The sequence below is a fragment of the Panicum virgatum genome, chromosome 1K (genome assembly GCF_016808335.1).
Source record: "Panicum virgatum strain AP13 chromosome 1K, P.virgatum_v5, whole genome shotgun sequence".
NCBI lineage: Eukaryota > Viridiplantae > Streptophyta > Magnoliopsida > Poales > Poaceae > Panicum > Panicum virgatum.
Genome location: NC_053136.1, coordinates 54,062,242 through 54,088,100, shown reverse-complemented (window position 1 = coordinate 54,088,100; position 25,859 = coordinate 54,062,242). Strand labels below are relative to the sequence as shown.

At 46.5% G+C, this 25,859-nt stretch overlaps 2 protein-coding genes across 3 annotated transcripts; both read left to right on the top strand.

Annotated features, from left to right (window-relative positions):
• Positions 1 to 208: 208 nt before the first annotated feature.
• Positions 209 to 9,332, top strand: LOC120644457 (diacylglycerol kinase 7-like). The gene is made up of 13 exons (XM_039921090.1): positions 209 to 832; positions 2,022 to 2,144; positions 2,441 to 2,578; positions 2,659 to 2,744; positions 3,176 to 3,272; positions 5,799 to 5,868; positions 6,117 to 6,199; positions 6,737 to 6,807; positions 7,197 to 7,274; positions 7,850 to 7,937; positions 8,225 to 8,341; positions 8,652 to 8,832; positions 8,972 to 9,332. The coding sequence occupies exons 1-12, from the start codon at positions 443 to 445 to the stop codon at positions 8,811 to 8,813; spliced, it is 1,503 nt and encodes a 500-aa protein (XP_039777024.1). The 5' UTR covers positions 209 to 442; the 3' UTR covers positions 8,814 to 8,832; positions 8,972 to 9,332.
• Positions 9,333 to 12,257: 2,925 nt separating this feature from the next.
• Positions 12,258 to 19,376, top strand: LOC120644440. 2 transcript variants are annotated; one of them, XM_039921069.1, is made up of 6 exons: positions 12,258 to 13,156; positions 13,483 to 14,017; positions 16,530 to 16,583; positions 17,810 to 18,021; positions 18,505 to 18,675; positions 19,246 to 19,376. In XM_039921069.1, exons 2-6 carry the CDS (start codon positions 13,591 to 13,593, stop codon positions 19,279 to 19,281), a joined length of 900 nt encoding a protein of 299 aa, XP_039777003.1. In that variant the 5' UTR covers positions 12,258 to 13,156; positions 13,483 to 13,590; the 3' UTR covers positions 19,282 to 19,376. The 2 variants fall into 2 exon arrangements, 1 of the variants encoding a protein (XP_039777003.1); XR_005663760.1 differs by lacking the exon at positions 19,246 to 19,376 and having other exon boundaries at positions 17,810 to 18,421; positions 18,505 to 18,651.
• The last annotated feature ends 6,483 nt before the right edge of the window (positions 19,377 to 25,859 follow it).

Sequence of the window (25,859 nt, the reverse complement as noted above, 5' to 3'; positions counted from 1 at the left end):
AAGACGTAAAGGTGACCATCTCTAGCAATAGATCAGCGAGAGGACATCCAAATGAAATTCTAGAACGCGCAGGTCCAGCATCCAATCCTTGGCTTATCTTGGGTCCGCGCTGCCGGAGACAATCCAACGTCGGAATATGATCCGCAACGCGCAGGAGGAGGCGACGGCGGCACAACAGGACCACGCGGTTGCCGGCCGCTGCCGAGAGCGGAAGGAAGAGAGCGCGCCAGCAGAAGCACCAGTCAAAAGCCCCACCACCTGGCCTGACTATTCTTCCGTTCGTAAAACCTCGCGCCCGCCCACCAATAAAGTCCACATCAAATCTCTTTCCCCAATTCCATCAGCTCACCAGACCAAGCAAGCACGAGGGGGGGAGGAAAAAAAAAGTTCGGTGCTCTGCTGAGCTGTGCCTGTCCTCGGAGCGGAGCGGGGAGCCGTAGCCATGGAGCGAGCGGGGGAGGTGTCGGCCGCCGCCGGCAACGGCAACGGCGCCGTGCGGAGGTCGCCGTCGACGGCGCCGTCGGCGCGGGTGTCGATCTGGGAGTCGGTGCGCGCGTGCGGGATATGGGGGAAGGAGGTGGACAAGGCCGAGCTGCGGAGGCAGGTCGTCATGCCGCTCCACCTCCGCCGCGCTGTCGCGGCGGCAGTCGCGGCCAAGGACGAGGCCGCCGGCGTGGCGGCGGCGTCGGCGGCGAAGGAGGGGGCGGGGGATGGGGAGAAGGAGGAGGGGCCAACAGTGGCGCCCCTGGTCGTGTTCGTCAACTCGCGGAGCGGCGGGCGCCACGGGCCCGAGCTCAAGGTGCGGCTGCACGAGCTCATCACCGAGGAGCAGGTGGGTGACGGCATCGCGATTCGCTCGGCGCGCGTGCAACTCTGCTTCCCGAATTTCGCTCCCGGTTTATTCCCCAGTTTGCAACGCTCTGGTTTGATTTTTGCAGCTTGCGAGTGATTGTTTTTATGAGCTTTGCGTTGAATTGGCAGCGAAATTTGAACCCCATAGACATACTTAGCGGAATCTGCTTCGCTGGGTAACGCTCGTGGTTCGTTTGTACCGTCGAGGAGAGAATGAGCGCCCTGCGTCATGCGATCTGCGTGACGTTAGGCTGGCTCGCTCTCTCAGACTTTAAGTGCGGAATCGACTATCAGCAGCAGTACACTAACTTTTTGCGGATTTCCCATTGATACTCGAAGGCAGATACATGAAGCGGGATCCTTTGCATAACAAGCTGTGGAGACAGAACATCAGTGTTGGATGCTATATGCATAATAAATGCTTACCGCTGGGTGTTGGGAACGCTCTAGCATTTTGTGTCTCGCTTCTTCACATGGCCTCAGATCGGAATCACAGTAGATGAATATATTCAATTTGGTTGGTAGCAGGTAGGGAAGGGATGGAGTATCTAAATAGAGTTCATCATCCTTCCGAGTTTTGTGTGTGTGTGTGTGTGTGGTGGGTGGGTGGGGTGGGGGCAGGGGCGTAGGGGGGGGGGGGGGGGGCTGCCCCTATGGCTCCCAAATTTACATTGAAAATTTGAATTTTGATTAAATTTTTATATAAATTAGCATGGTTGGCCCCCCTAATAATGAAAAAAACAAATTCCTGGCTCCGCCCCTGGGGGGGGGTTGGGGTTGGGGGGGGTTTAAACGCCCACGATAATTCAAGGGTGGTAGAATCTAGAGTGACGAGAGTGGGACTGCCTTTCATTCTTTAGCTTGACATTCCACTGTGAGAAAACCTATGCCATTAGTTGATACCGATTTCAGCACTGCTTTGATGGGGTTCCAATCCTGTGGAACTTGACCTTAATTTATTGGGTACTGATGTAACTAAGCATTATATTACTATAAGAGCACTAAAAATGATGAACCTGAGGGTTGAAAAATGTATGCAAGTCTATGGAATTTGACATTCTTGTGACTCTGAAATATTTTGGGACTATCACTGTTTGATCATGTTATACACTCGCATCATATTCATTTTTTTTTTGAGAAGACAATTTACTGATGCAATGACTTTTCAGGTCTTCGATCTTTCTGTTGTGAAGCCTTCAGATTTTGTTCACTATGGTTTGAGTTGTTTGGAAAGGTTAGCTGACCAAGGTGATAACTGCGCGAAAGCTGCTCGTGAAAAAATAAGGATTGTGGTATGTGTTCGATGCCTTAAGTAAGGACATCACATTTGTATAGTTTCCCCCCTTTCTTCACCCGTATTAATAGTACCAAAGTAGGGCTCTCCCCTACGATATTTTCCTAAAAAAAGGAGTTATCTGCTTATCCGATTTTCTTTTTCCTATCTGCTACTTTATGCAAGGCTGTTCCTTTCTCAGCTTATTAGGGCCTCCCTGTGTTTTCCTCTTCACTAACCAAATTTTGTGGTGTTGGTTATTCGCCATCTTCCAACTACTTTGTGTAACATCATTGCACTAATATTTTCTGGCAGGTTGCTGGAGGTGATGGCACAGTTGGTTGGATGCTTGGTTGTCTCTCAGATCTTTATAAGATGAAAAGGGAACCAGTTCCACCCACAGGAATCATTCCACTTGGTACGGGAAATGATCTTGCTAGATCATTTGGATGGGTAATAACCTATATCTGTGATACTTGCCCTTTTTAGATCATTTGTTTTCCAACCAAAACAGCTAATTAGCTCATGCACAGGGTGGGTCTTTTCCCTTTGGTTGGCGCTCAGCTGTAAAGCGTTATCTCAGCAAGGCTGCCACTGGTCCCATTTGCCGTCTTGACAGGTCCTTTTGTTCTTAAAATCTTGATATCACTGTTAATTAGTTTTTGACATCATACACTCATTCAAGTTCCATTTATGTTAGTTGCTTATCTAGAAGAGAAAAGATAATGTTGTGGGGTAGTTTGTCTTCTATTCCACCTACATATCTTCTATAAATTAGCCAATAGTGTGAAGCAAATTCTATCATAGAGAGAATTATTCTACTATATTTCAATGTACTAGTGCAAATCTTTGTCATACTTGATCTATTAGTACATGAGATGGCTACTTAATCTGGATGGGCAGAATAACGTATCAAGATATTAATGGCTATCACTCATTGTTATGGTTTGTTTGTAGCATCAAATTATGGTATCTGCTCTACAAAATCTGTTACATTTGTAGGCATTTCATCTGTTTCTACACTCATAACATCAGTTATTGCCCATGCAGTTGGCAAACTGTAATTCAGATGCCAGAAGGAGAAATAAAAGAGTCGCCATATTCGCTTAAGAAAGTGGAACCTGCAGATCGATTGGAGATCAGCCAGGTTTTGACTATGAACCCACCTGGATTTATATGCTTGACTTAAGCATAACTCGTATATATGCATTATTCTCTCATTATTATTAACTCCAAACCCCTTGCTCTTGTTGAGTTTAGTTATATCTTACGTTTAATAAGACTGCAAATGATAACAGAAAAGTATTGTTAAGAATAAGATAGCATGTGAGAACAGAAAAAAAGAGCAGTTATGTTACAACAAGATGGTAACAGAAAACGATCTGGTTGCATGTTGAAAAGGCACAAAAGAATGGATTTTGTAGAGTGTGTTACACCAAGATTGCGAGAACAAAGTGGTGGAAGCTTAGAGGGGAAGCGGCACAAGCGTTTAAGAAAAGGATGCTAGGTGAGGGGCGGCCTTGGAAAGAAGGAGAAGACGCAGATGACATGTGGCTAAAGATGGCAACATGTGTTCGGAAGGTGGCCTCAGAGGTGTTTGGCGTGAGTAGGGGAGGCAAACAGGAGGGGAAAGACACCTGGTGGTGGAACGACGAGGTGCAAAGGGCTATTAAGGAGAAGGAGTGTTTCAAACGCCTCCATCTTGACAAGAGTGCAGCCAACATCGAGGGTTATAAATTAGCGAAGAGGGTTGCAAAGCGAGCTGTGAGTGTAGCAAAGGGTAAGACGTATGATGACCTGTATCAGCGGCTAGGCACGAAAGAAAGGGAGAAGGACATTTATAGGATGGCTAGGATCCGCGAGCGGAAGACAAGGGACATCAACCAAATCAAATGCATTAAGGATGGGACAGATCGACTGCTAGTGAAGGATGAGGAGATCATGGATAGATGGAGAGAGTACTTCGACAAGTTGTTTAATGGGGAGAGTGAGAGCCCTACCCTTGAGTTAGATGACTCTTTTGACGATACCAACAGACGTTTTGTGAGGAGAATTCAGGAGGCAGAGATCGGGGAGGCTTTGAAGAGGATGAAGAGAGGTAAAGCGATGGGCCCTGATGATATTCCCATTGAGGTGTGGAGATGCCTAGGAGATAGAGCAATAGTATGGTTAACTAAGCTTTTTAATCTCATTTTTCGGTCAAACAAGATGCCTGAAGAGTGGAGGAGAAGTATATTAGTACCTATCTTCAAAAACAAGGGCGATGTTCAAAGTTGTACTAACTACCGTAGAATTAAGCTGATGAGCCATACGATGAAGCTTTGGGAGAGGGTTATCGAGCATCGCCTAAGAAGAGTGACAAGTGTTACCCAAAACCAATTTGGGTTCATGCCTGGAAGGTCAACCATGGAGGCGATTTTCTTAATACGACAATTGATGGAGAGATATAGGGAGCAGAAGAAGGACTTGCACATGGTCTTCATTGACCTTGAGAAGGCATATGACAAGGTACCGAGAAATGTCATGTGGTGGGCTTTGGAGAAGCACAAAGTCCCAACTAAATACATTACCCTCATTAAGGATATGTATAAGGATGCGACGACGTTTGTCCGAACATGTGATGGCAACACCACTGACTTTCCTATTAACATAGGCCTACACCAGGGGTCAGCATTGAGCCCTTATTTATTTGCTTTAGTGATGGATGAGGTCACAAGGGATATACAAGGTGAGATCCCTTGGTGTATGCTCTTTGCTGATGATGTGGTGCTAGTTGACGAGAGTAGGGCAGGGGTTAATAGAAAGCTAGAGCTGTGGAGACGCACGTTAGAGTCGAAAGGATTCAAACTTAGTAGGACCAAGACCGAGTACATGATGTGCGATTTCAGCGTGACTAGGCATGAGGGGGGAGACGTTAGTTTAGATGGGCAAGTGGTGGTTCAGAAGGATATTTTTCGGTATTTAGGATCGGTGCTACAAAAGGATGGCGACATTGATGAAGATGTTAGGCATAGAATTTCAGCTGGCTGGTTGAAATGGCGGCAAGCTTCTGGCATCCTTTGTGACAAGAGGGTGCCACAAAAGCTAAAAGTCAAATTCTATAGGACAGCAATTCGTCCGGCGATGTTATACGGTGCTGAATGTTGGCCTACAAAAAGGCGACATGTGCAGCAACTGAGTGTAGCAGAGATGCAGATGTTGCGGTGGTTTTGCGGGCACACAAGGAGAGATAGAGTCCGGAACGAAGTTATTCGGGATAGGGTCGGGGTGGCACCAATTGAGGAGAAACTTACTCAGTATCGGCTGAGATGGTTTGGACATGTCCAACGAAGGCCTCCTGAGGCGCCGGTGCGTAATGGGGTTCTTGAGCGGGTCGATAATGTAAAGAGGGGTAGAGGTAGACCTAAACTGACGTGGGATGAGTTGGTTAAAAGAGACCTTAAGGATTGGAATATCTCTAAAGAGATAGCTTTGGATAGGAGCGCTTGGAGAATAGCTATCAATGTGCCTGAACCTTGAACTTATTTCTTTCGGGTTTCATCTCTAGCCTACCCCAACTTGCTTGGGAAAAAAGGCTATGTTGTTGTTGTTGTTGTTGTTGTTGTTTTGTAGAGTGTGTTACAATGTGTTTGGTCGTTTCGATTTATTAAAAGGCTAATCTATTATGGTGCAGGCGAATGGCACTGAGTTATCTGAAAAGGCTTCCTGCTATAAAGGAGTATTCTACAACTACCTTAGCATTGGTATTTCGTTTGTTGCTTAATCAAAATTCTTTCTCTTTGTTAAGACTGTTATTTATCATGCACTAAGAATGATGATTATTTCAAGAGAGACAATTGATGATAAAAAACGAATACTTCAATGGTTTGCTGTAGATAAACTTGAACTTAGGCAGTTAGGCTGTGTGACTATAAATGGAATTTGAAATATGTTTATTATTTAATCATTACGGTTTGTGGTCATTGCTAAGTTTGCGGTATACTTTGAACAGGGATGGATGCTCAGGTTGCATATGGTTTCCACCATCTTCGTGATGAAAAGCCATATCTTGCACAAGGACCAGTTGCAAATAAGGTGCCAATAAAACCCTCTAATGGTGTAATATATATTGGTGACTTAGATTAAAATACTCTGCTATGTTTGGCATCATTATGATGCGTGAATTGTGGCTATTTGTGAGCTCATTTCTTTGGAACCACATAGTTAGCATTTTTTTTTCAATAAGTGAGAGGTATATACCCTTCCATTCAGACTACTGGTTAGAAATACTTTATCAGTTGCCTGTTTTGTCATCAGGTCATTATTGTCATGACTATATCGTGTAATGTCACAAAAGAAAAGGAAATTGTGAATCCCCACATCACAGTATGTTCTGGGCATAATATCATTATGTGTATCTTGATATATATCTGTTGGATGAGCTGGGTGTGATTGCTGCAAGTTCTTCAAGACTATATAACTTTTGAAGAAGGAAATAAGCTCCTATCCATATGCAGTTTTTTCTACTTCATTTTCTGTAGCATAGTGATTTGGTATCTCAAAATCATGTCTGATGTAGATGACTGACATATAAGTGTTCTGATGATGATCTTTGTTTTCCACCCTATGCAGTTGATTTATGCTGGATATAGCTGCACTCAGGGGTGGTTCTGCACACCTTGTACAGCAAGTCCTCAGCTAAGGTAAATGATCTACTTTACATGAACTCTAATGTGTTCTGAATGTTTAAAGTATTAAGTATTTACTTTACTCTGACCGATTCAGATGCTATAATATAATCGATTCGAAGTTATATTTTAGATGCCACTGTTTTTCCATGATTTATTGTGCTTTAGAAATATATGTGGCCCTGCAGAATAAAATAATTTCTTAGTGACATCTGAGTATGTAGTACAAGGTTGATGCCCATGGTATACTAAATTTGGTGCAATGAAATGAATCTCATATTTTGCATTTTATCTCCATATTTGATTGTTCATGTATTAAGTTGCAATCAGGCTGTGATAACACACTTCTTCCTTTTCTAAGATGCCAAAAATTTTCATGCTCATGTAATAATTTGTTGATGCAGGGGGCTTAAGAACATTTTGCGACTTTATATTAAAAAGGTTAATTGTTCTGAGTGGGAGCAAGTTCAAATGCCTTCAAGGCAAGTTGTTGATTTCTTTTACATTAAACATGCTACAGCTATTAACAGACACTTGCATCAATATGTCTCACAATTTTTTTAATTGCAAATGCCCAATATATAAATTGGCATTGATTTAATAGGCACAAAGGTTCGACATCTCAGTTAACAACTACAGGGGAATAGCCAGAGCTATATTATTCAAAGATGATTAATTGGGATTCTTTTACCTATAGTTCACATCATTTTTGAACTAAGACATATTTTGTTAGAAGATTGTAGTCAATTAATTTAAATTTGAATGCCTTAGCAACTCATCCTGTTATTTGCCCCTTACCTTTATAAACATAGACATATTAAAAGATGTATTGGATGTCCATGCGGGATCAGTCTCTAAATATACTATTGTAATATGTTAGATGCATAGGATTTCCAATGGAACCTTTTGGACGTGTATTTGGATACTATTGTAAAGCCTGGAAAGCTTATCTGCTTATCTGCTAGATGAGCTCGTCTCATGGAGAATTGTTGTCTAAACTGTTTGCTGGTGTGTAAATTCCGGATTTGCGCTTACACCTGTTTCCCTGATAATGCAGCGTTAGATCCCTAGTTGTCCTGAATTTATACAACTATGGCAGTGGAAGGCATCCATGGGGTGATCTTAAACCTGAATATCTTGAAAAGGTTAGTTATTGCATGTTCATGTGAATCACATATGATTTCGCAATTCTACCTTTTGTTCCTGAATACACTCTTTGAGGACTGGGATAAATGCATTTGATGTTGCAAAAGTTTATAAAAATGGGCCAACATTGCATGACTTATAAGTATATGTTCCAGAACTATTGTTGTACTGAGAATAAGAAGTTGTTAGAATCAAGGAGTATATGGTGGGGTTTTACATGGTTTTGTTTCTTGTATGCACATGAGAACTGAGAACATAATGTTGGTACTCAATACCGGTTTTGCAGAGAGGTTTTGTTGAAGCTCATTCAGATGACGGTTTGCTTGAAATATTTGGTCTGAAAGAAGGTTGGCATGCTTCATTTGTAATGGCTGAGCTTATAAAAGCAAAGCACATTGCCCAGGTACTTACTTTATGTTGCCTTGTTTTTTGCATTACCTGTCTGCAAAAGATAATCTGAATGAATACAACAGGCTTTGTTGTAATCAGTAGTTTTTCTACAAGGCACACTTGATGCTGCAATCTTTTGCTAGCCACAATTTTTTTGGTTGGCTAAGGTTTTTTTAATCAAGAAGCTTGCATGGTTACTTCAATTGATCTTTTTGAGCAGTGGTACTGTGGTAGACTGATCTTGATTCTTGGTCCATGTTCTGAATGTTTTCTTATGCTTCTTTTGCTACGTACAATGATCCAAATCCATCTCCTGCTATCAGGCCGCGGCTATCAAGTTTGAAATGAGGGGTGGCCAGTGGAATCGAGCATATGTTCAAATGGATGGAGAGCCATGGAAACAACCGCTCATCCAGGACCAGTCAACCATTCTGGAAATAAACAAAGTTCCATATCATTCTCTTATGATCAACGGGGAGCAATGATATTTCCCATGTCAATCAGGTAACACTAGAAATACCGTTTCCATAATGCTTTCTTTAGGGCACCAATTCCTTGATGTTTACTGGCATCATATTCTGCTCTATACAGCATTTCATTTTCTGATATCGCCTCTGATTGCTCACTTAACATTTTGTACCAGGGTTGCATTCTTAGATCGTTAGATTGTGTACAGTTCAGGAGCAGCGCGCCCTAGATTCTTAGAACTGGGTCGACTGCAGCGAGGATGCATGTTCGCTGGCCTTTTGTCATGCCATGGTCAAGTCATGGCCAGCGCATGATAAGGCACCATGCATTGTTGTATTGTATCATATCTGTAATCTGTTGTTGTATCCTGATTTCTTTTGAAGAGAAAGAAACAAGCTTAATTTAATTTGTAGTGTTTCGTTGTGTGTCAATGCAAAAGAATAACCTGGTGAAAAACACCATCTCGACTGTAAAACTGGGCAGTTTGGGATTTGCACTGTCCTAAGAGCATATCCATTTGCAAACAGCTTATTTTACTCTCCAAAATTTCCTTAGTAAAAGAATAGTTTTTCCCGTTCAGGTCAGTTGTTGAAGTTTAGTAGGTTACTACATGCGAGAGTTGGTCAGTTACAAACATGTACGGTTGTAAAGTTGAGTTGGTTACTGCATGCGAGAGGAAGTACAGTGTGAGGTGAGGATGACTCACATATCTGTGGCATGTATAGGCAACTGTACCTATGTGGCATTTATCGATCTAAAGAAAGAAATCTTCGATTAGCATTCCAACACAAACATTCTCCTGATGGATGCACGCAGTGTTCCACAATTACAGGTAGTGACATTCAGCACTAAGCTGATGTAGCACTTGACCAGAGATTCCCTCTGTTCGGTTGGTAATAAAAAGTCGGCTGATTTTACAGTATTATTATGTGAAAGAATAAATAAACCGGAATAAATTACGAGACCTGCATCTGCATCCATGGTCCATGAGCCATCCGGTTCCTTCGCAACAAACATTAGCCGCTGGATTGTCCTCAGACGGCTTCAGATCTGAGGGGGTGTTATGGAATAGGGACTTAAAAAAAAGTCTCATGGACTTTTTAGTATTTAGAAGTATTAAATAAATGTTAATTATAAAACTAACTGCAGAACCCTGGGGCTAAACTGCGAGACGAATCTAATGAGGTATCTTAATCCATGATTAGCGAATGGTTACTGTAGCATCACTGTAGCAAATTATGAATTAATTAGGCTCATTAGATTCGTCTCGCGAAAAAGCACTCAGCTGCAAAAAACATTTATAAACAGATTTTATTTAATACTATAAAATAGTAAGATTCCTTTTGATGTGATAGGGACTTCTGAAAAAAGTTGAGATCCAAACAGGGCCTGAGTATCGGAGGCGGTCCCTCAGCTCTCACAGTCAGTTACGACCGCCACCTAGGCCTAGCACAGCCGAGCACGCGCCGTTGTCTTCCCGATTTCGAATCCCCAATGCTCCCCGCCACGCGACTAGCCCTAGCCCTGCGCTAGAAAATTGCAGTTTCAGGACTCCAATCGTTGCGCTTCACATATTTACCATTCCAAACATTCATCGTAAAATTGGGACTTCAAACAAATGTCTCTTGATTATACTGCTATTTGAGATATTTTTCCTCTTTTCTCTTTTGTTTTCAGATATTTGGCAGGGTGAAAGGACCTTCTTGCCCTTCATCTTTTCTGTTGCATCTCACGTCCGTTCGCTGAGCACTCGGCGATCCTGTCGCCTGGCCGCCATAGTCTGGCTGCCGCCGGCCTGGGCAGGCTGGCTGGTCGTCCGCCAATCAATCGCGACCAACAAGAGTAACGAGTAACGACCCAATGCCAGTCAATCGTGCCTGGGCAGACTTATGATTCACAAATACTGGAAAAATCCAATGCCAATCAATCGTGACCAACAACCAGGCCCGTATCTAAGCACGTGCGGACCGTGCGACCGCACAGGGCCCCCGAATTTGAAGGGCCCCCAAAATATTAGATATACATTAGATATAGTCATGTAAATACTTTAATTTAGTTAATTATTAATCCAATTTGTAGCAAAATATGGCCCAAATTGCTCATAAAAGATAAATCATTGTAGGCGTATCACTTATCACTTCCTTTTACATGGTGCTACTCGGGGTCAGATGTGTGATCTCGAGTGGACCTATCACAGCACCACAACCTCTCCAGGATTCCATATTTTGAACCTAAAATCGGCCTAATAAACCAGGCCCCTCAATGCTTTGTTGCTAAAACAATTTTTTTTGGAAAAAAAATTTTGTTGCTCAAACAATAACAATTGTTCCAGCAATAAAAGAAATTATTCTGGAACAAAAAAATAGTTATTAGACCTTTTGTGATGATTTAATTGCCAGTCACACGTGTGACTTCTAACATTTATGCTTTCACACAGCACATCGCGCTTATCACACTTGCCGGCTGCTATCGCTTGGTATTCGTGATCCTACACTAGGTCACTAGGACCAAGTCCATTGTTTCGCACAGGGCCCTCGAATTTGCCGGTACGGCCCTGCCAACAACCAGCGTTGGGAGTTAACCACACTTGCATGCCCAGCATGTACTCTGTTGGGGTCCACGTCCGGCCTGGTTCCAGGCTGCCGCCGCCCTCTGCCGGGGTAGGCGCGGGCACACCAGGCGGCGTCGCCAGGCTGTCGACGCCCTCGGGCTGCCCGGGCGCAGCAGCCATGGCGACACGCGTGGGCGCGCCAAGGGCGGCAGCGACAAGGACGGGGCAAGGAGGGCGTGGAGGAGGGGCGGCAGCCGGCGGAACGATGAAGGCGGCGCAGGTCTAGGACTCTAGGTCACGATCGGAGAAAGACAATACGATGCGTGCTGTGCAGTCCAAATGAGAAGTCCATGCTAGGGGCAAAAGGGTCCTTTCACCCTGCCAAATACCTGAAAAGAAAAAAAGAAAAGAGGTAAAATACCCCAAATGGCAGTATAATCAAGAGACACTTGTTTAGAGTCTTAATTTTATGATGCCAACGTTTCCAATGACAAATATGCGAAGCGCAACTATTGGAGTCCTGAAACTACAATTTTCTCGCCCTGCGCTGCGCACCGGCACGTAATACTCCCTCCGTTCGCGTTTCTAAGGCGCCCAGGCGTGGAGCGCAGAGACCAAGGGGAAATATGCTGCTAGTGCTAGCTTTGAATGCTACATCGATTGATTAATTAACGCAAGCCACTCACTGCATGGCCACATGCAGCGTCGCTTCGTTCCCCGGCCGCCCGCCAAACAGCTGTCAAAACAGCCGCGGCAAATATTCCCCCGCGCCAAATCAACTGCACGGAGAGCAATTAATGATGCGGGTACTCAGAACAGCAGGAGTACCGAGATATCACGCCCAATATTTACGAAAAAGCAAAAAAACTGGCGCACGCCTAAGAAACTCGAACGGAGGGAGTAGGTAATAACTCTTCCCGAGCACGCGCCGTCGTCTTCCCGATTCAAGCATGTCAGTTTTGGGACGTGTTTTGCATTGGTTGAGTCCGAGTCAGACTTGTGATTTGGGCTGGGCTAGTCGAACCTGAGTCAAGGGCCTGCACGCCTTTATCAAGGGTGTCAACCCTCTGTAATAGGGTAGATTGAATTTTTATCGTGGTTTTCGTCGAGGGTTTCCTCCGTCTCCGAGGCTTCCGAGCAAGAGCGGCGGCGGCCTTCTCGTACCATCCTTTGGGATTGTGATTAAGCGCGTGCTCAGGAATTAATTCCTAGGTGCGTGGAATTCTTGAAGTTCTCCGTATTCTGATCGCGGTTCGTAGTAGCTGCGGGTGGAAGAATTTATCTAGGGTTTGGTTTGCATCTTGTGTAAGCCGTTCCCTCTATCGTACTCTTCATATTTGTTTGGTTGAAGAAATTATCTCGGACTGGTTCTGCTGTTTTGTTGCTGCTACTACTGTTGGCTGATCCATCAGCGATTAATTAGTAAGCTCGTACTGTGCATTGCTGGTTTATTAGATTAATACAAATATACATCAGTTTCTGTTGCTGAGAGATGTACTGAACTGCTGCTCTTGTTGCGGTTGTGAGACCTGGTATTGTTGGCGTGAGAACAGAAGTGCCCTGCCTTGCTGATTCTTGGGACTTTGTCGTGAGGTGTAGATTGCAAGGGGACTTTGCCTCGGCCCATCCATTCTTCGGACTTCGGAGTCGTCTTTGTGGTAGACCTGTAGGATTGTGGGAGGCGGCGCACGGTGATGGGGCGCCCAATGGATAGGACCAGGGCCTATTTTGAATCTCGCATCAGAAGAATGGAGGAGGAGGAGGACCGTGCAAAGGTGTTGCCTCCGTTGAAGATTGTTAACTACCACGGTATGCCAACTTTAGCATCACTAGTTTCTTTTTCGTATTTTATCGATATCGATGTATTCTCGTTTCCTTCGTTCGTTATTACTGAAATCTTTACTGTACTGTGCATGTTCGTGTGCTAAATTTCTTGATGCCCTCGCCTCTCTGTTTGCGACCCGCCCATGCCCGTTTCATTGCTTTTTCCCTGCCTTGCTCCAACACAATAGGCAGTGTAGTGACTATTTTCTTTTTATTTTTTCCCTATCCAACTTGACCTGATAAAGGGCTTACCAAGTGTTGATGATTTCGTCCGACCTTTTCTTTTTGTTTCTTTTTTCTTGTATCGGCAGATCTCCTCGAGACGGCAGATCTCCTCGAGAAACTATGGGGGTGGGACATCAGATTTTAAATCTAGTTTTGCCAAGAATGAGGGGATAACTCCTTTGCCACAATGCCAAATGGTATCCTCTGACTGCAGCAAAGGTGGCCAAAAACAAAAGAGAATTGCAGATGACTCAGACCCACATTCTGGATGGGAGAACCTGATGAAATTGGCTGAAAATGGGTCAACTGATGCTGAATGTTCCTTCTTCCTAAGATCTATGGAATTAGAGGATTCTGATGAAGAAGAGATGGAGGCTGTGATTGAGGAAACTTTCTTGGCTGATGCTGGTGTGTCAAACAATGATCAGATGGTGACCTCAGATCCTGAGATAGAGGTTGAGGTGCCCAAGGAAGCTCCAGTGCCTAAGAAAAAGAAGACCAACTGGGGACCTATCCAGAGGATAGACAGACCTAGAAGATTTCCTGATGATGGGAGGACAATCTCTCAGAGAGCAGCGGAATTCACCAAGTACAAAAACCTTGAGACTGATATTAAACCTGGTAAACCCTTTGCCTCTCTTTCTAATGATCTCTTAAATAGAGTAGCATCTAAAGTGAATTTAAAATTGGGGTCTGACATTACCATGATCAATAATAATATTGATGCTTTAAAACTGAATGAATTAGAACAAAGGCTGGTTTTTGAAACCAATAATCCTGAGATTAATCTTCCTACCAACTTGGACTTGAAGTCCAATGCTGAGGACTTCCCTCCTCTTTCACCTAATGCTGCTCCTTTAAAAGGACCAACTTGTCTAGAGGGTAGATCCTGGTCTAAGGTGGTTTCTGAGGAAAGAATAATTAATAAATCTGTTAGCAATGATAGGTGCAGTTTGGAATGTTAGAGGCCTGAATAAGGCTGGGAAACTTAAGTGTATTTCTGATTTTATTCAGGATCAGAATTTAGATTTTGTTGGTCTCCAGGAAACCAAGAAAGAGAACTTTAGTGGGAGCTTTTTAAAAGCTGTCAACTGCCACTTTAATTGGCACTCTCTCCCTGCCAATGGTACTGCTGGGGGTATCCTGGTGGGGTTTGATGATAGGAAGTTTGAGGTGATCTGCTGGCAAAATAAAAAATATGCAGTTTCTGCTATGGTTAAAAACATTGTAGATGGTTTTATTTGGAGGTTTATTGTTGTGTATGGGTCTGCATATGACGAGGGCAAGCTCGAGTTCATTACTGAGCTTCATGAGCTGCTTGACAATTGGGATGGTCCTACCCTTATTGGTGGTGACTTCAACTTGATCTGCAGTCACAATAAGAAAAGTAATGGTGTGATTAACCAACACTGGGCTGATCTTTTCATTGACTGGATCAATGCCTGGGCCCTAGTGGAATATAAAAATCCTACTAGATCCTTTACTTGGACCAATGGTCAAGACCAGCCTATTATGGCAGCTATTGACAAAATTTTTTGTTCTACTAACTTTGAAAACAACTTCCCTCTAGCCAGTGTTCAGGCTGTCTCTAGAGCTGGAAGTGACCATGTCCCACTTGTCATCGACTTGGGGCTGGTACCACTTAGAAAACCTGGCTTATTTAGGTTTGAAAAATGGTGGCTGGATAGGGAGGACTTCCATGATTTGGTTAAGTCAATCTGGAATAAGCCTTGCAGCTTCCAAAACCCTCTGGATACTTGGCAATATAAGATAAGATCTCTTAGAAAAAAGATCAAGGGTTGGGCTCTCAATGTGGGAGCTGAGATTAAAAAGAGGAAACAAAATCTACTAAAGGAGTTTGAAATTCTTGATGTTTTTCAAGAATCCAATGCTCTGAATGACGATGAAAAGTTGAGGATGAAAGAAGTTCTAGAGGAGTTAGAAGATATCTGGAAGATGGAGGAAACTAAAGCCAAACAGAGATCCAGAGATAGGATTATTAAAGAGGGAGACAAAAATACTTCCTATTTCCAGGCTTTAGCCAACCAAAGGAATAGGAAGAAGAAGATTGATATACTGGAAGGCCCTAATGGCCCTGTCACAGATACAAAGAGTATGCTAGATTTAGCTAGTAACTTCTATAGAAACCTCTTTGGCTTTGAGGAACAACTGGATATTAAGTTAGATGACAACTTTTGGGAAGCAAGTGACAAGGTGACGATGGTAGAAAATGAGTGGCTAGAGGCTCCCTTCTCTGAAGCAGAGATTAAGGAAGCTGTCTTTGGGTCTTTTGCTGATGGAGCTCCTGGCCCAGATGGTTTCTCTTTCCTTTTCTACCAATAGTTTTGGGACTTGATTAAACAAGACCTAATGTCCTTGATTAATCTCTTTGAGTCTGGCGAGCTGGATCTAGATAGGCTCAACTATGCTATGATAACGCTGATCCCCAAAGAGAAAGAGGCTAAGCACCTCAAGAAATTTAGGCCGATTAGTCTTATAAATTGCAGCTTTAAAATTTTCGCTAAGGCTTTGAATAATAGGCTTATTAAGATAGCCGACAGGTTGATTTCTACAAATCAGACAGCCTTCATTAAAGGAAGGTATATTCTAGAAAGTGTGGTGGCGATTCATGAAGTAGTGCATGAGATTTTCAGGAAGAATGAGCAAGGTGTCATCCTCAAATTAGACTACGAAAAAGCTTACGATAGAGTAAGTTGGGAGTTTCTTGATGAGATGCTTATCTCGAGGGGTTTTGGGGAAAAATGGAGAATGTGGACTAGGAAAGTGGTTAAGGGGGGCTCTATCTGTGTGAGAATTAATGAGGAGAATGGGGGCTACTTTAAACCTGGTAAAGGGTTACGCCAAGGGGATCCTCTATCCCCTCTCCTCTTCAATCTGGTTGCGGATGTGTTCACGAAAATTCTAGAGAAGGCAGCTAGGGAACAGTTGATTACTGGTTTACTTACTAATGTTTGTGAATGGGGCATTGTTAGCCTCTAATATGCTGATGATACCCTCCTCTTCATTAAGAATGACCTGGATAAAGCCCGTAACTTGAAGTGGTTATTAGTTTCTTTTGAACATTTATCTGGCTTGAAGATTAACTATGACAAAAGTGATTTGCTTACCATAGGTTTGTTGGAGGAGGAGGAGAATGACATGGCCAAGATTTTCTGCTGTAAGAAAGGTGAGTTCCCGCTAAAATACCTTGGTGTTCCTTTACATCATAGTAAGCTGAGAAAGGATGACATTCAGCCAATAGTTGATAAGGTCGTTAAGAGGATTGCTGGCTGGAAAGGGAAGCTTCTCTCGTATGGGGGAAGGCTTGTCCTTCTTAAATCCTGTCTTGCCAGCATCCCTATCTACTTGCTTTCCATTATTAAGTTTCCAATTTGGGCTATTGAGATGATCAACTCCCAAATGGCCCACTTCTTCTGGGATAACTCAGAAGAAAGGCACAAGTATCATCTGGCTAGATGGCCCATGATAACCCAGAAAAAAGAGTTTGGGGGACTTGGAGTCCCTGACCTACGAACCCTAAACATATGCCTACTAACTTCTTGGATCCAGAGGTACCATTTGCACAATAATGCGCTTTGGTCTCAGATCATTAAGTTGAAATATAGGACTGATAATCCCAATATGTTTTGCTGTTCAGACCGGAACGCTTCTCCTTTTTGGAAGGGTGTTCAGTGGGCGGCTCAGGCCGCGGCTTTGGGTTATCAGTGGGTAGTTGGTGATGGTAAGAAGGTCAGGTTCTGGGAAGACCATTGGTTTGGTAACTCAAGCTTAGCTGTTCAGTTCTGGCAGCTTTATACCATTAATAATGAGCAGGGTGCTACAATTAGTCAAGTGTGGGATGGTGTGGACCTGAAACTGACCTTTAGAAGGGCAGTCTCCCAGCAGCTTATGCTCCAATGGGATGAACTTAGTCAAATTGTTAACAGTATTACACTCAGTACTGAGGAGGATGCTATCATCTGGAAGTTTAATTCTAGTGGCCAATATTCTGTCCAGTCACTTTATGCTGTCCTCAATTTTAGAGGGGTTTCCCCCATCCACATCCCGGCTGTGTGGCAGCTAAGTATCCCTCCTAGAGTCCATATTTTTCTGTGGCTTTTGTATAACAATAAACTGCTTACTAGAGATAACCTTCAAAAGAGAAGAGATGTTGCGGATAAAACTTGTTTATTCTGCTGCGAAGAAGAAACTGTTAATCATCTCTTCTTTGACTGCTGTGTTGCTTCGCTGACCTGGAATTACATTTCTATAGAGCTCGGTTTGCAAGTTGGTTCAGATTTTGAATCCATCGGTAGGTGGTGGATTAGTAATAACAAAAATGCAGTTTTAAACTGTGTCTGTGCTGCGACCTTGTGGTCCATATGGAAACTGCGTAACAACTTGTGCTTTCAGGGAAAAGGATGGCGGGGGATAGGGCAAGTCCTTTGCTCGATTGCCAGGATGCTGAGGCGTTGGTCCGTGCTATTGAAGCCGGACAAGCAAGCGAAGTTGGAATGCACTGCACAACACCTTCTGGAGGAGGGATCCAAACCACCAACGTTAGGGGGCAGCTCTTCACCACTGCAAGAATCAAGCTCGAATCTGTCACGTGGGGATCTCTCCCGGTTGGTCTTCACAGCTGCTCCTCCGACCATTCCGATGTCGTCTGAAGTGTGGGGGTTTTGATCCCATTCTTCAACCTATTGCTGTGTATGATACTGTTGCTGAAACTGTAATTGGCGGGCGTGCCTAAAATACGCTGTTACCGAGAAGGCTTAAAACTTTGTACGCTTTATGCTTGTAATAAAGCGGGGGAAACCTTTTGTCTAAAAAAAACTATGGGGGTGGGATAGGCTGGTGCCGAAGGGGGGGTCAGGTGTCGGTGGTCTGCCTACAGCCACTACCTCGAAGCGTATTACCGTAAGACTAATTCAGTTGCTAAGAGTTGCTGCATAGCTGCTATCGCTGAGACTATGAGTAACCTCCTGCCCCTTTGGCCTTTACTAAGCCACCCATCATACGCTGGTCTGTCTTAATTTTTGTTTGTATTGTCTTGTTACCTAAAAGTGCAATGATTTGTTGTGTGACTGTCTGATGGTTTCAAGCAGTGTTGCAAGAAGGAGAAAGAACTTGTGTCTGAGTGGAAGATCCAGAAGAAATCTAAATTGGAGATGATCTTACCAATGAGCAAATCAATCATTCTGAGTTGCCTTATCCACCAGCGTGCAAATTCAGTCATCACAGCAGATTGCACTGCTGTTTCCAGTGCTGCTTTGTGGGTAAGTTTCTCACCTGCCTCTTGCGCACCAAACAGAATCTTTTTTCTTGTATTTGATCGAGAAATGGTATATAATCCTCTCTCTCTCTCTCCATCCTTATTACCTAATGTTTGTGTCCACGTGCAATTAACTAGGAAAGGAGGGGGGGAAATCCTATTTGTTGTCTAATCTCAAGAAAACCTAATCTGTCTCAACTATAATCGAAGGCTTTTCATCTATGTCCGGTTATCATTGTCTCCTAGAAAAGGTTTCATTGTACTGATGCTTGAAGGAGCCTTGATCAATCTGATATTTGGTTTTATTTTAGTCAAACGTTACTAAAGTATTAGGTTACTGTGTACTGTATGAAAGTAGCTGCAAGATAGTAAATGTGGCCTGGTTCTTCACTTTTTATTGTTTCATTTGTTATCCATGTCGGTAGCTTGGACAACTTGGTGCATACACCTCTAGCAATGGGTAGCATATAAAAAACTGGGCCAACCTTGCAGGAACTTTACAGCTTTTTTATATAATGATGAACAAACAATAAATTTGCACCTAAATCGCCTTGACGAATTTTACTGCTTGCAGGAACGATGGTTTCAAGTGTATTACCAAGGAGGCTGACTTGACGCATGAGTTGCTGAGGCGTGGTGCTCATCCTTGTGATAATTACTTAATCTATCAGGGCAGTGAGATACGCATGTTTGCTTTGATCCTTATGAACTGCACTTTGGACAAACCTGGTGTTGCCTTCGCTGCTGCCATGTTGGTACGTGCCTGCCTTCAAAAACTCACTGTTATCACACATCCATTGTTGGCACTCCCTCACACACACAACACCCTCTTGCTTGCAGGTGGGGGAAGAAGATGAGAGGAAGGACTCAGGAAGAGCACACGAAGTGGAACTGCTTCAATCTTGTGAGCTGCAGCTGCTCTCCTTTTTTTATAGACACTCTTGGTCAAGGTGAGAATTTACAAGGCATGACTCTATAGTACATTGCAGCCCCTACCTCCTACTGCTACAGCTATCTACTATTACAAGTCACTGCTGCCATATAGTAATATGCAGCTACTACTATATGCTACAGCCATCTGCCGCCCAAGTCAAAGGACCAGGCATGGCAAATCACAGTAGTAGGAGCTCCCACTACTGCTCAAACATGATGACAAGCATGAGCATGGGTAATTATCTATCAATTCTTCCCCTAATTGCACTGCTCTTGCTTGATCTCCTCAACTCCAATCTTGGTCCTCAACTCTGTGAGTCGAATGCGCCCAAGTGGTTTGGTGAGGATGTCCCCGAGCTGTCGAGCTGTCTCGACATACTCGAGCCTGATCTGTCCACCATCAACGCAATCACGAATGAAGTGATACTTGGTGTCGATGTGCTTGCTTCGGTCGTGGTGGACGGGGTTCTTTGCTAAGGCGGTGGCGGACTGGTTGTCCACCATCAGGACGGGTGCCCGAGCTTCTTCTCCGGTGAGCTCTGCCAGCAGCCACCTCAGCCAAACTCCCTGGCAACATGCCGTCGCCGCCGCAATGTACTCTGCCTCGCAAGTGCTCAGCGCGACGACCTTCTGTTTCATCGATTGCCAGGAGATCGGGCACGCTCCAAGGAAGAAGAGCACACCATTCGTGCTTCTTCGTCCATCAACGTCGCCCGCCATGTCACTGTCGCTGAACCCAATCAGCTCCAGCTCTCCTCTGCTCCTCCTTGGGTAGACGAGCCCGTAGTCGCGCGTCCCTGCCACATAGCGGAGCAGAAGCTTGACCGCGGCGAGGTGATCCTCCCGCGGCTCCGCCATGAACCGGCTCACGTACCCCATGGCGAACCCAATGTCCGGCCGCATGTGCGTGAGGTAACGCAGTGCGCCGACGATGCTCCGGTAGCTCGTGGCGTCCACCAAGGGGGCAGTGCTGTCCTTTGACAGCTTCACCTTCTCCATGGGCGTCTGGCACGCCCTGCACTCGCCCAATCCGCTCCGCTCCAGCAGCTTCCTCGCGTAGGCGCTCTGGCGGAGCGTGATGGCATTCCCGGTCTGCTCCACCTCAATGCCGAGGTAGTAGGTGAGCAGACCGAGGTCTGACATGCGGAACATCGACTTCATCTTCTCTTTGAACGCGTCGATGTCCCGCTGCTCAGCTCAGGTGACGATGAGGTCGTCGACGTACACGCCGACAATCACCAGGCCTCCCTTCGACCGCCGTGTGTAGAGGGCGTGCTCAGTGGCGCACTTGGTGAAGCCGAGCGACGCGAGGCTGGCGTCGAGCTTGATGTTCCACGCGCGCGGTGCCTGACGCAGCCCGTACAGGGCCTTGCGCAGGCGGAGCACCCTGTGCTCCTCGCCGGCGATGACAAATCCCGGCGGCTGCTGCACGTACACCTCCTCGGCGAGCTCTCCGTTGAGGAATGCCGATTTCACGTCCAGGCGATGGACCTTCCAGCACCTCACCGCCGCCAGCGCCAACAGCAAGCGCACGGACTCCATGCGCGCCACTGGCGCAAAGACTTCCTCGAAGTCGATGCCCTTGCGCTGCACGAATCCCTTGGCGACGAGCCGCGCCTTGTGCCGCACCACCTCGCCGCGCTCGTTCTGCTTCACCTTGAACACCCACTTGAGCCCAATTGGTCGGCAACCGGCCGGCGGATCCACCACCTCCCACGTGCGGTTCTCCTCCACCGCCGCCATCTCCTCCAGCATCGCCGCCCGCCAGCGTGCCTCCTGTTCTACTGCGGCGAAATTTGGTGGCTCCTCTGCGCGGCCCAAATGCAGCTCGAGGTCGTCCAGCACATGGGCCGCCTGCCCGGGCGGACTCCCTATGCCAACGATGTCATCCACCAGACGGAATCGGAGTGGCTCGCCGGAGTAATCGGCGTCGATGTTCGGGGAGGCGCTCGGCGGAGGCGTGACAAAGCGAATCGACGAAACGGTGCTCGTTGCGGCAGAGATCGAAGTCCCCTGCCCCGCGGTCGAGGGTGTCCCCTGCGCCTCGCTCGAGGGTGCCCCTTGCGTCTTGCTCGAGGGTGCCCCTTCCGCTTCGCTCGAGGGCGTCCCTTCCGCCTCGCTCGAGGGTGTCACCTGTGCCGCTCTCGAGGGTGCCCCCTGCGACTCGCTCGAGGGTGCCCCCTGTGTCGCACTCGAGGGTGTCCCCTGCGACTCGCTCGAGGGTGTTGCTTCCCCTTCGTCGTGAGCCAGCTCCCCCGCACCGGAGTACACCATGTACTTGACGATGAAAGAGCTGCTCAGTCTGCCTGGCGTCGCTTCCCCATCGCCAGACTCCCAGCCCCAGCACGCCGCCTCGTCGAAGACGACGTCGCGGGACACGACCACCTTGCTACTGGCCGGGTCGTAGAGCCGATAAGCCTTGCTCCCGCGCTCGTACCCTAGGAACACCATGGGAGTGCTCCTGTCTTCTAGCTTGGCGAGGTTGGGCATCGTCTTCTTCACGTGCCCGACGCAGCCGAATGTCCTGAGGAAGGACACGTCCGGCTTCCTCCCATGCCAAGCCTCAAATGGCGTCGTGCCCTTCAGGCTCTTGGTGGGCGCGCGATTCAGGATGAACACCGCCGTGTTCATCGCCTCGCCCCAGAACGCCGCCGGCATCTTCTTGGCCTTCAGTATGCTCCTAGCCATGCTGACCACCGTCTGATTCCTCCTCTCCACGACGCCGTTCTGCTGCAGCGAGTACGGCGCCGTGAGGTGGCGTTCAACGCCCTGTCCCGCGCAGTAGAGGCCGAACTTGACCGAGGTGAACTCGCCGCCGCGATCCGTCCACAGCACGCGTAGCTTCTTCCCCGTCTCCGTCTCCACCTGCGCCTGGAACTCCTTGATCGCCGCCGGCGCCTCATCCTTGCTCGACAGGAGGTGCAGCCACATGAAGCGGTTGCAATCGTCCACCAGGAGCAGGAAGTAGCGCCGCCCGCCGTGCGTTGCCGGCGTGATTGGCCCGCAGAGGTCGCCGTGGACGAGCTCGAGGGTGTCGCCAGCGCGGTAGCTCGCCTTCTTGGGGAACGGCAGCCTCCTCTGCTTCCCGGCAAGGCAGCTGTCGCACAGCTCGTCGGCATGCTCGATCAGTGGCAGCCCTCGCACCATGCCTTGCCGCGCCATCCTGGCCAGAGCATCGAAGCTCAAATGGCCGAAGCACGCGTGCCAGCGCCACGCCGCATCGTCGCACCTTGCCGCCAAGCACACCGGGCGCGCAATACGCAGCGCCAAGGTGTAGAGGCGATTCCTGCCACGCTTGACCTTGGCGAGCAGCTTCCGCTCGCGGTCCCTGATCCGGAGCACGCCGCCGTCGATCAGCACCTGGCAGCCTCGCTCGTCGAGCTGGCCAATGCTGGCGATGTTGCTCCGGAGCTTGGGGATGTAGTACACATCCGTCAGCGCCTTGTGCTCGCCATTCTTGCACTGGAACACGACCGTGCCGCACCCCTAGATGTCGATGCCGGAGTTGTCCCCGAACTTCACGGTGCCGACGACTCCGGTGCCGAGCTCGGAGAAGGTCGCGCGGTTTCCGGTCATGTGGTTGCTCGCACCGGTGTCGAGGTACCACTGCTCCTCTGCCTCCTACTCTGCTCGCCCGATGACTTCCTCGATCGAGAGCGTGCTCATGTCGAGCAGCGTCTCGATCGAGAGCGCAATCTGCGCGAATCGCGGCGGCACGACGTGGAGATACTTCGCCACCGCTTCCTCTTCGCCGATGTCGACGCCGACCTGCGCTAGCTGGCTCACCAGAGATGTGAGCCGCAGTGTGAAGTCCTCGATGGCCTCGCCATCGCGGAACGCGATAGCCTCGTACTCCCGCCGGAGCTGCTGCGCCTTCGCCTTCCGCACGCGGTCGCCGCCGAGCCGCATCGTCTCCAGGCTCTCCCACGCCTCCTTGGCGGAGTCCTTGGCGCCGAGCGGGACGACGTACTCGGTCGGCACCGACTTGAGAATGGCCTCCATGGCCGACTGGTCGTCTTCTTTGTCAGCGGTGCCCACGGTCACCGCCGCCCACAGGCGCCTCGCCTTGAGCATCACCTTCATCAGCACCACCCACTCGGCGTAGTTCGTGCGAGTGAGCATGGGGTACTGCGCGCCGCCGACGTCCCGCACCGTCTTCTTCACGACGTACGTCGTCTGGCGCCCACGGCCACGCTCCTAAGAACGCCCGCGCCCATGCTCACGATACAGGGAAGCCATGGCCACCAAGCTCGAACACTCAAGCTCTGAATATCACTTGTTGGCACTCCCTCACACACACACAACACCCTCTTGCTTGCAGGTGGAGGAAGAAGATGAGAGGAAGAAGGACTCAAGATGATCACACGAAGTGGAGCTGCTTCAATCTTGTGAGCTGCAGCTGCTCTCCTTTTTTTATAGACACTCTTGGTCAAGGTGAGAATTTACAAGGCATGGCTCTATAGTACATTGCAGCCCCTACCTCCTACTGCTACAGCTATCTACTATTACAAGTCACTGCTGCCATATAGTAATATGCAGCTACTACTATATGCTACAGCCATCTGCCGCCCAAGTCAAAGGACCAGGCATGGCAAAGCGCAGTAGCAGAAGCTCCCACTACTACTCAAACATGATGACAAGCATGAGCATGGGTAATTATCTATCATCCATCTGTTTTTGTTTTTGGCACTAACTGCTAAGTGATGGGTGGCTTCAATTTAAGGGTATTGCAAAGGAGGCCGAAATGATGTGTGAGTGGATGGGTAAAAATCACATGCTTATAGATCTCTATGGTGACAACCCCGTACCTGAAGTGATTGTCGACAGCGACATAATGCGGCGCATAACCTTGGATGCTATGTTCAACATGCTAGTAGAGTCTACTGCTGCTGCTTCTGGCCAGACTAATGTTGAAGCAAAAACCGCTGGGTATGGATGTTCAATATATTTTTCTTCTTTGTTGATGCAGCTGTATATGGTCTAAGAGAATTAGGTTTTTGTTTCTTGATATCCATTATGACTACCATTGCATTGCAGTATCACCAGGGGCAGCATTTCAAATTTATTGAATGCTCACTTTCGGAAGATTAAAGGAACAAAGAACTACAAGAGGAAGACAAAGAGCTACAAGAGGAAGAACAGGATGGAAGGTAACTAAGAAGCTAATCACCACAAGTCTGATTACTATGAGTGCTTCATATTTCCTTTGCAATATGCTTCTTCGTAAGTAATGTTTTTTGGGGGTATTGTTTTGTTTCAGATGATGTTGTGGAGAAACTATGGGATTTGGGGGATTGGGAAAAGCTGGTACTACTCTACGATTATTTGAAATGGTGGAAATATTGCGAGTTCCTTGCACAGTATTACAACCAGAATTCTTTTAAGTTTCTGTTGGATCCTGAGGTTGTTTACAGGCGTGTAAGTAACCCTCCAGCGTCTTTACAGCATCGAATGTCTTAGACTGTTTGCACCAACATACATCAAAATGACCATTTTTTCAAGTAGTGTCTCGAGACGGACGAGGAGCTCGTGTCCATGTGGCCATGTCGCCAGGGTGATGCCTTTTCAATCAGCACAATCATTCAGAGTAGCCTGATCAAGGAGCACGTTGCAATCTGGGGCATAGAGGACGATTATTCGAAAATTGCTTTTAGGTATGTGCCTCACGCTGTCTGGTAAAAACCTAATAACTATTTTTTTGGCATTGTGCCACCGGAATAATATTCTTTCTCTTAATCCTACTTACCTAATGTGTGCTGCTGTTATGAAGTCAGGAAAATAAAACCCTTTTTCATCTCACTGTGTCATGTTACCGTTGTGACATAGAAACTAGTTCTACTCATTCTCACAAATTAAGGGCATTTATCTATTCTCTTTCATGTGATCTTGAAAATACTAACTGGGTGCTGTATGAATTTTGGCAGCTGCACAAACTGGTGCAAATTTTGATAACAATCAGTAATGTTTCAAGACCATTTTCGGTTTCACACTTTTGTTCTATCATAGTTTGAAATCCTTGCCTATGCCTATCTCACGCATCTTATATGTAGAAAAGCATCATTATTTTAGCAAGTTGAAAAGCAGCATATCTAGCAATACGCCGTCAAACCGGTGTTCTTGGTCTGCTGCTTTTAAACAGTATCTGCAAATATACATACCTAGGGCTGATTTGCATGGTCTTGCTTGCTTATTGTTTCACTCGTCATGGATAGCTTGGACTGGTTCAACCCAACTCAGCACGCCTTTAATAAAGTA

Bases quoted from the DNA above. Each gene is read 5' to 3' on its own strand.
- LOC120644457 (XM_039921090.1), top strand. From the start codon at position 443: ATGGAGCGAGCGGGGGAGGTGTCGGCCGCCGCCGGCAACGGCAACGGC. The intron at 833-2,021 runs GTGGGTGACGGC...ATGACTTTTCAG, and splicing joins AGCTCATCACCGAGGAGCAG to GTCTTCGATCTTTCTGTTGT. The intron at 6,808-7,196 runs GTAAATGATCTA...TTGTTGATGCAG, and splicing joins ACAGCAAGTCCTCAGCTAAG to GGGGCTTAAGAACATTTTGC.
- LOC120644440 (XM_039921069.1), top strand. From the start codon at position 13,591: ATGGTATCCTCTGACTGCAGCAAAGGTGGCCAAAAACAAAAGAGAATT. The intron at 14,018-16,529 runs GTAAACCCTTTG...TGCTTACCATAG, and splicing joins TGAGACTGATATTAAACCTG to GTTTGTTGGAGGAGGAGGAG. The intron at 18,676-19,245 runs GTAAGTTTCTCA...TACTGCTTGCAG, and splicing joins TTTCCAGTGCTGCTTTGTGG to GAACGATGGTTTCAAGTGTA.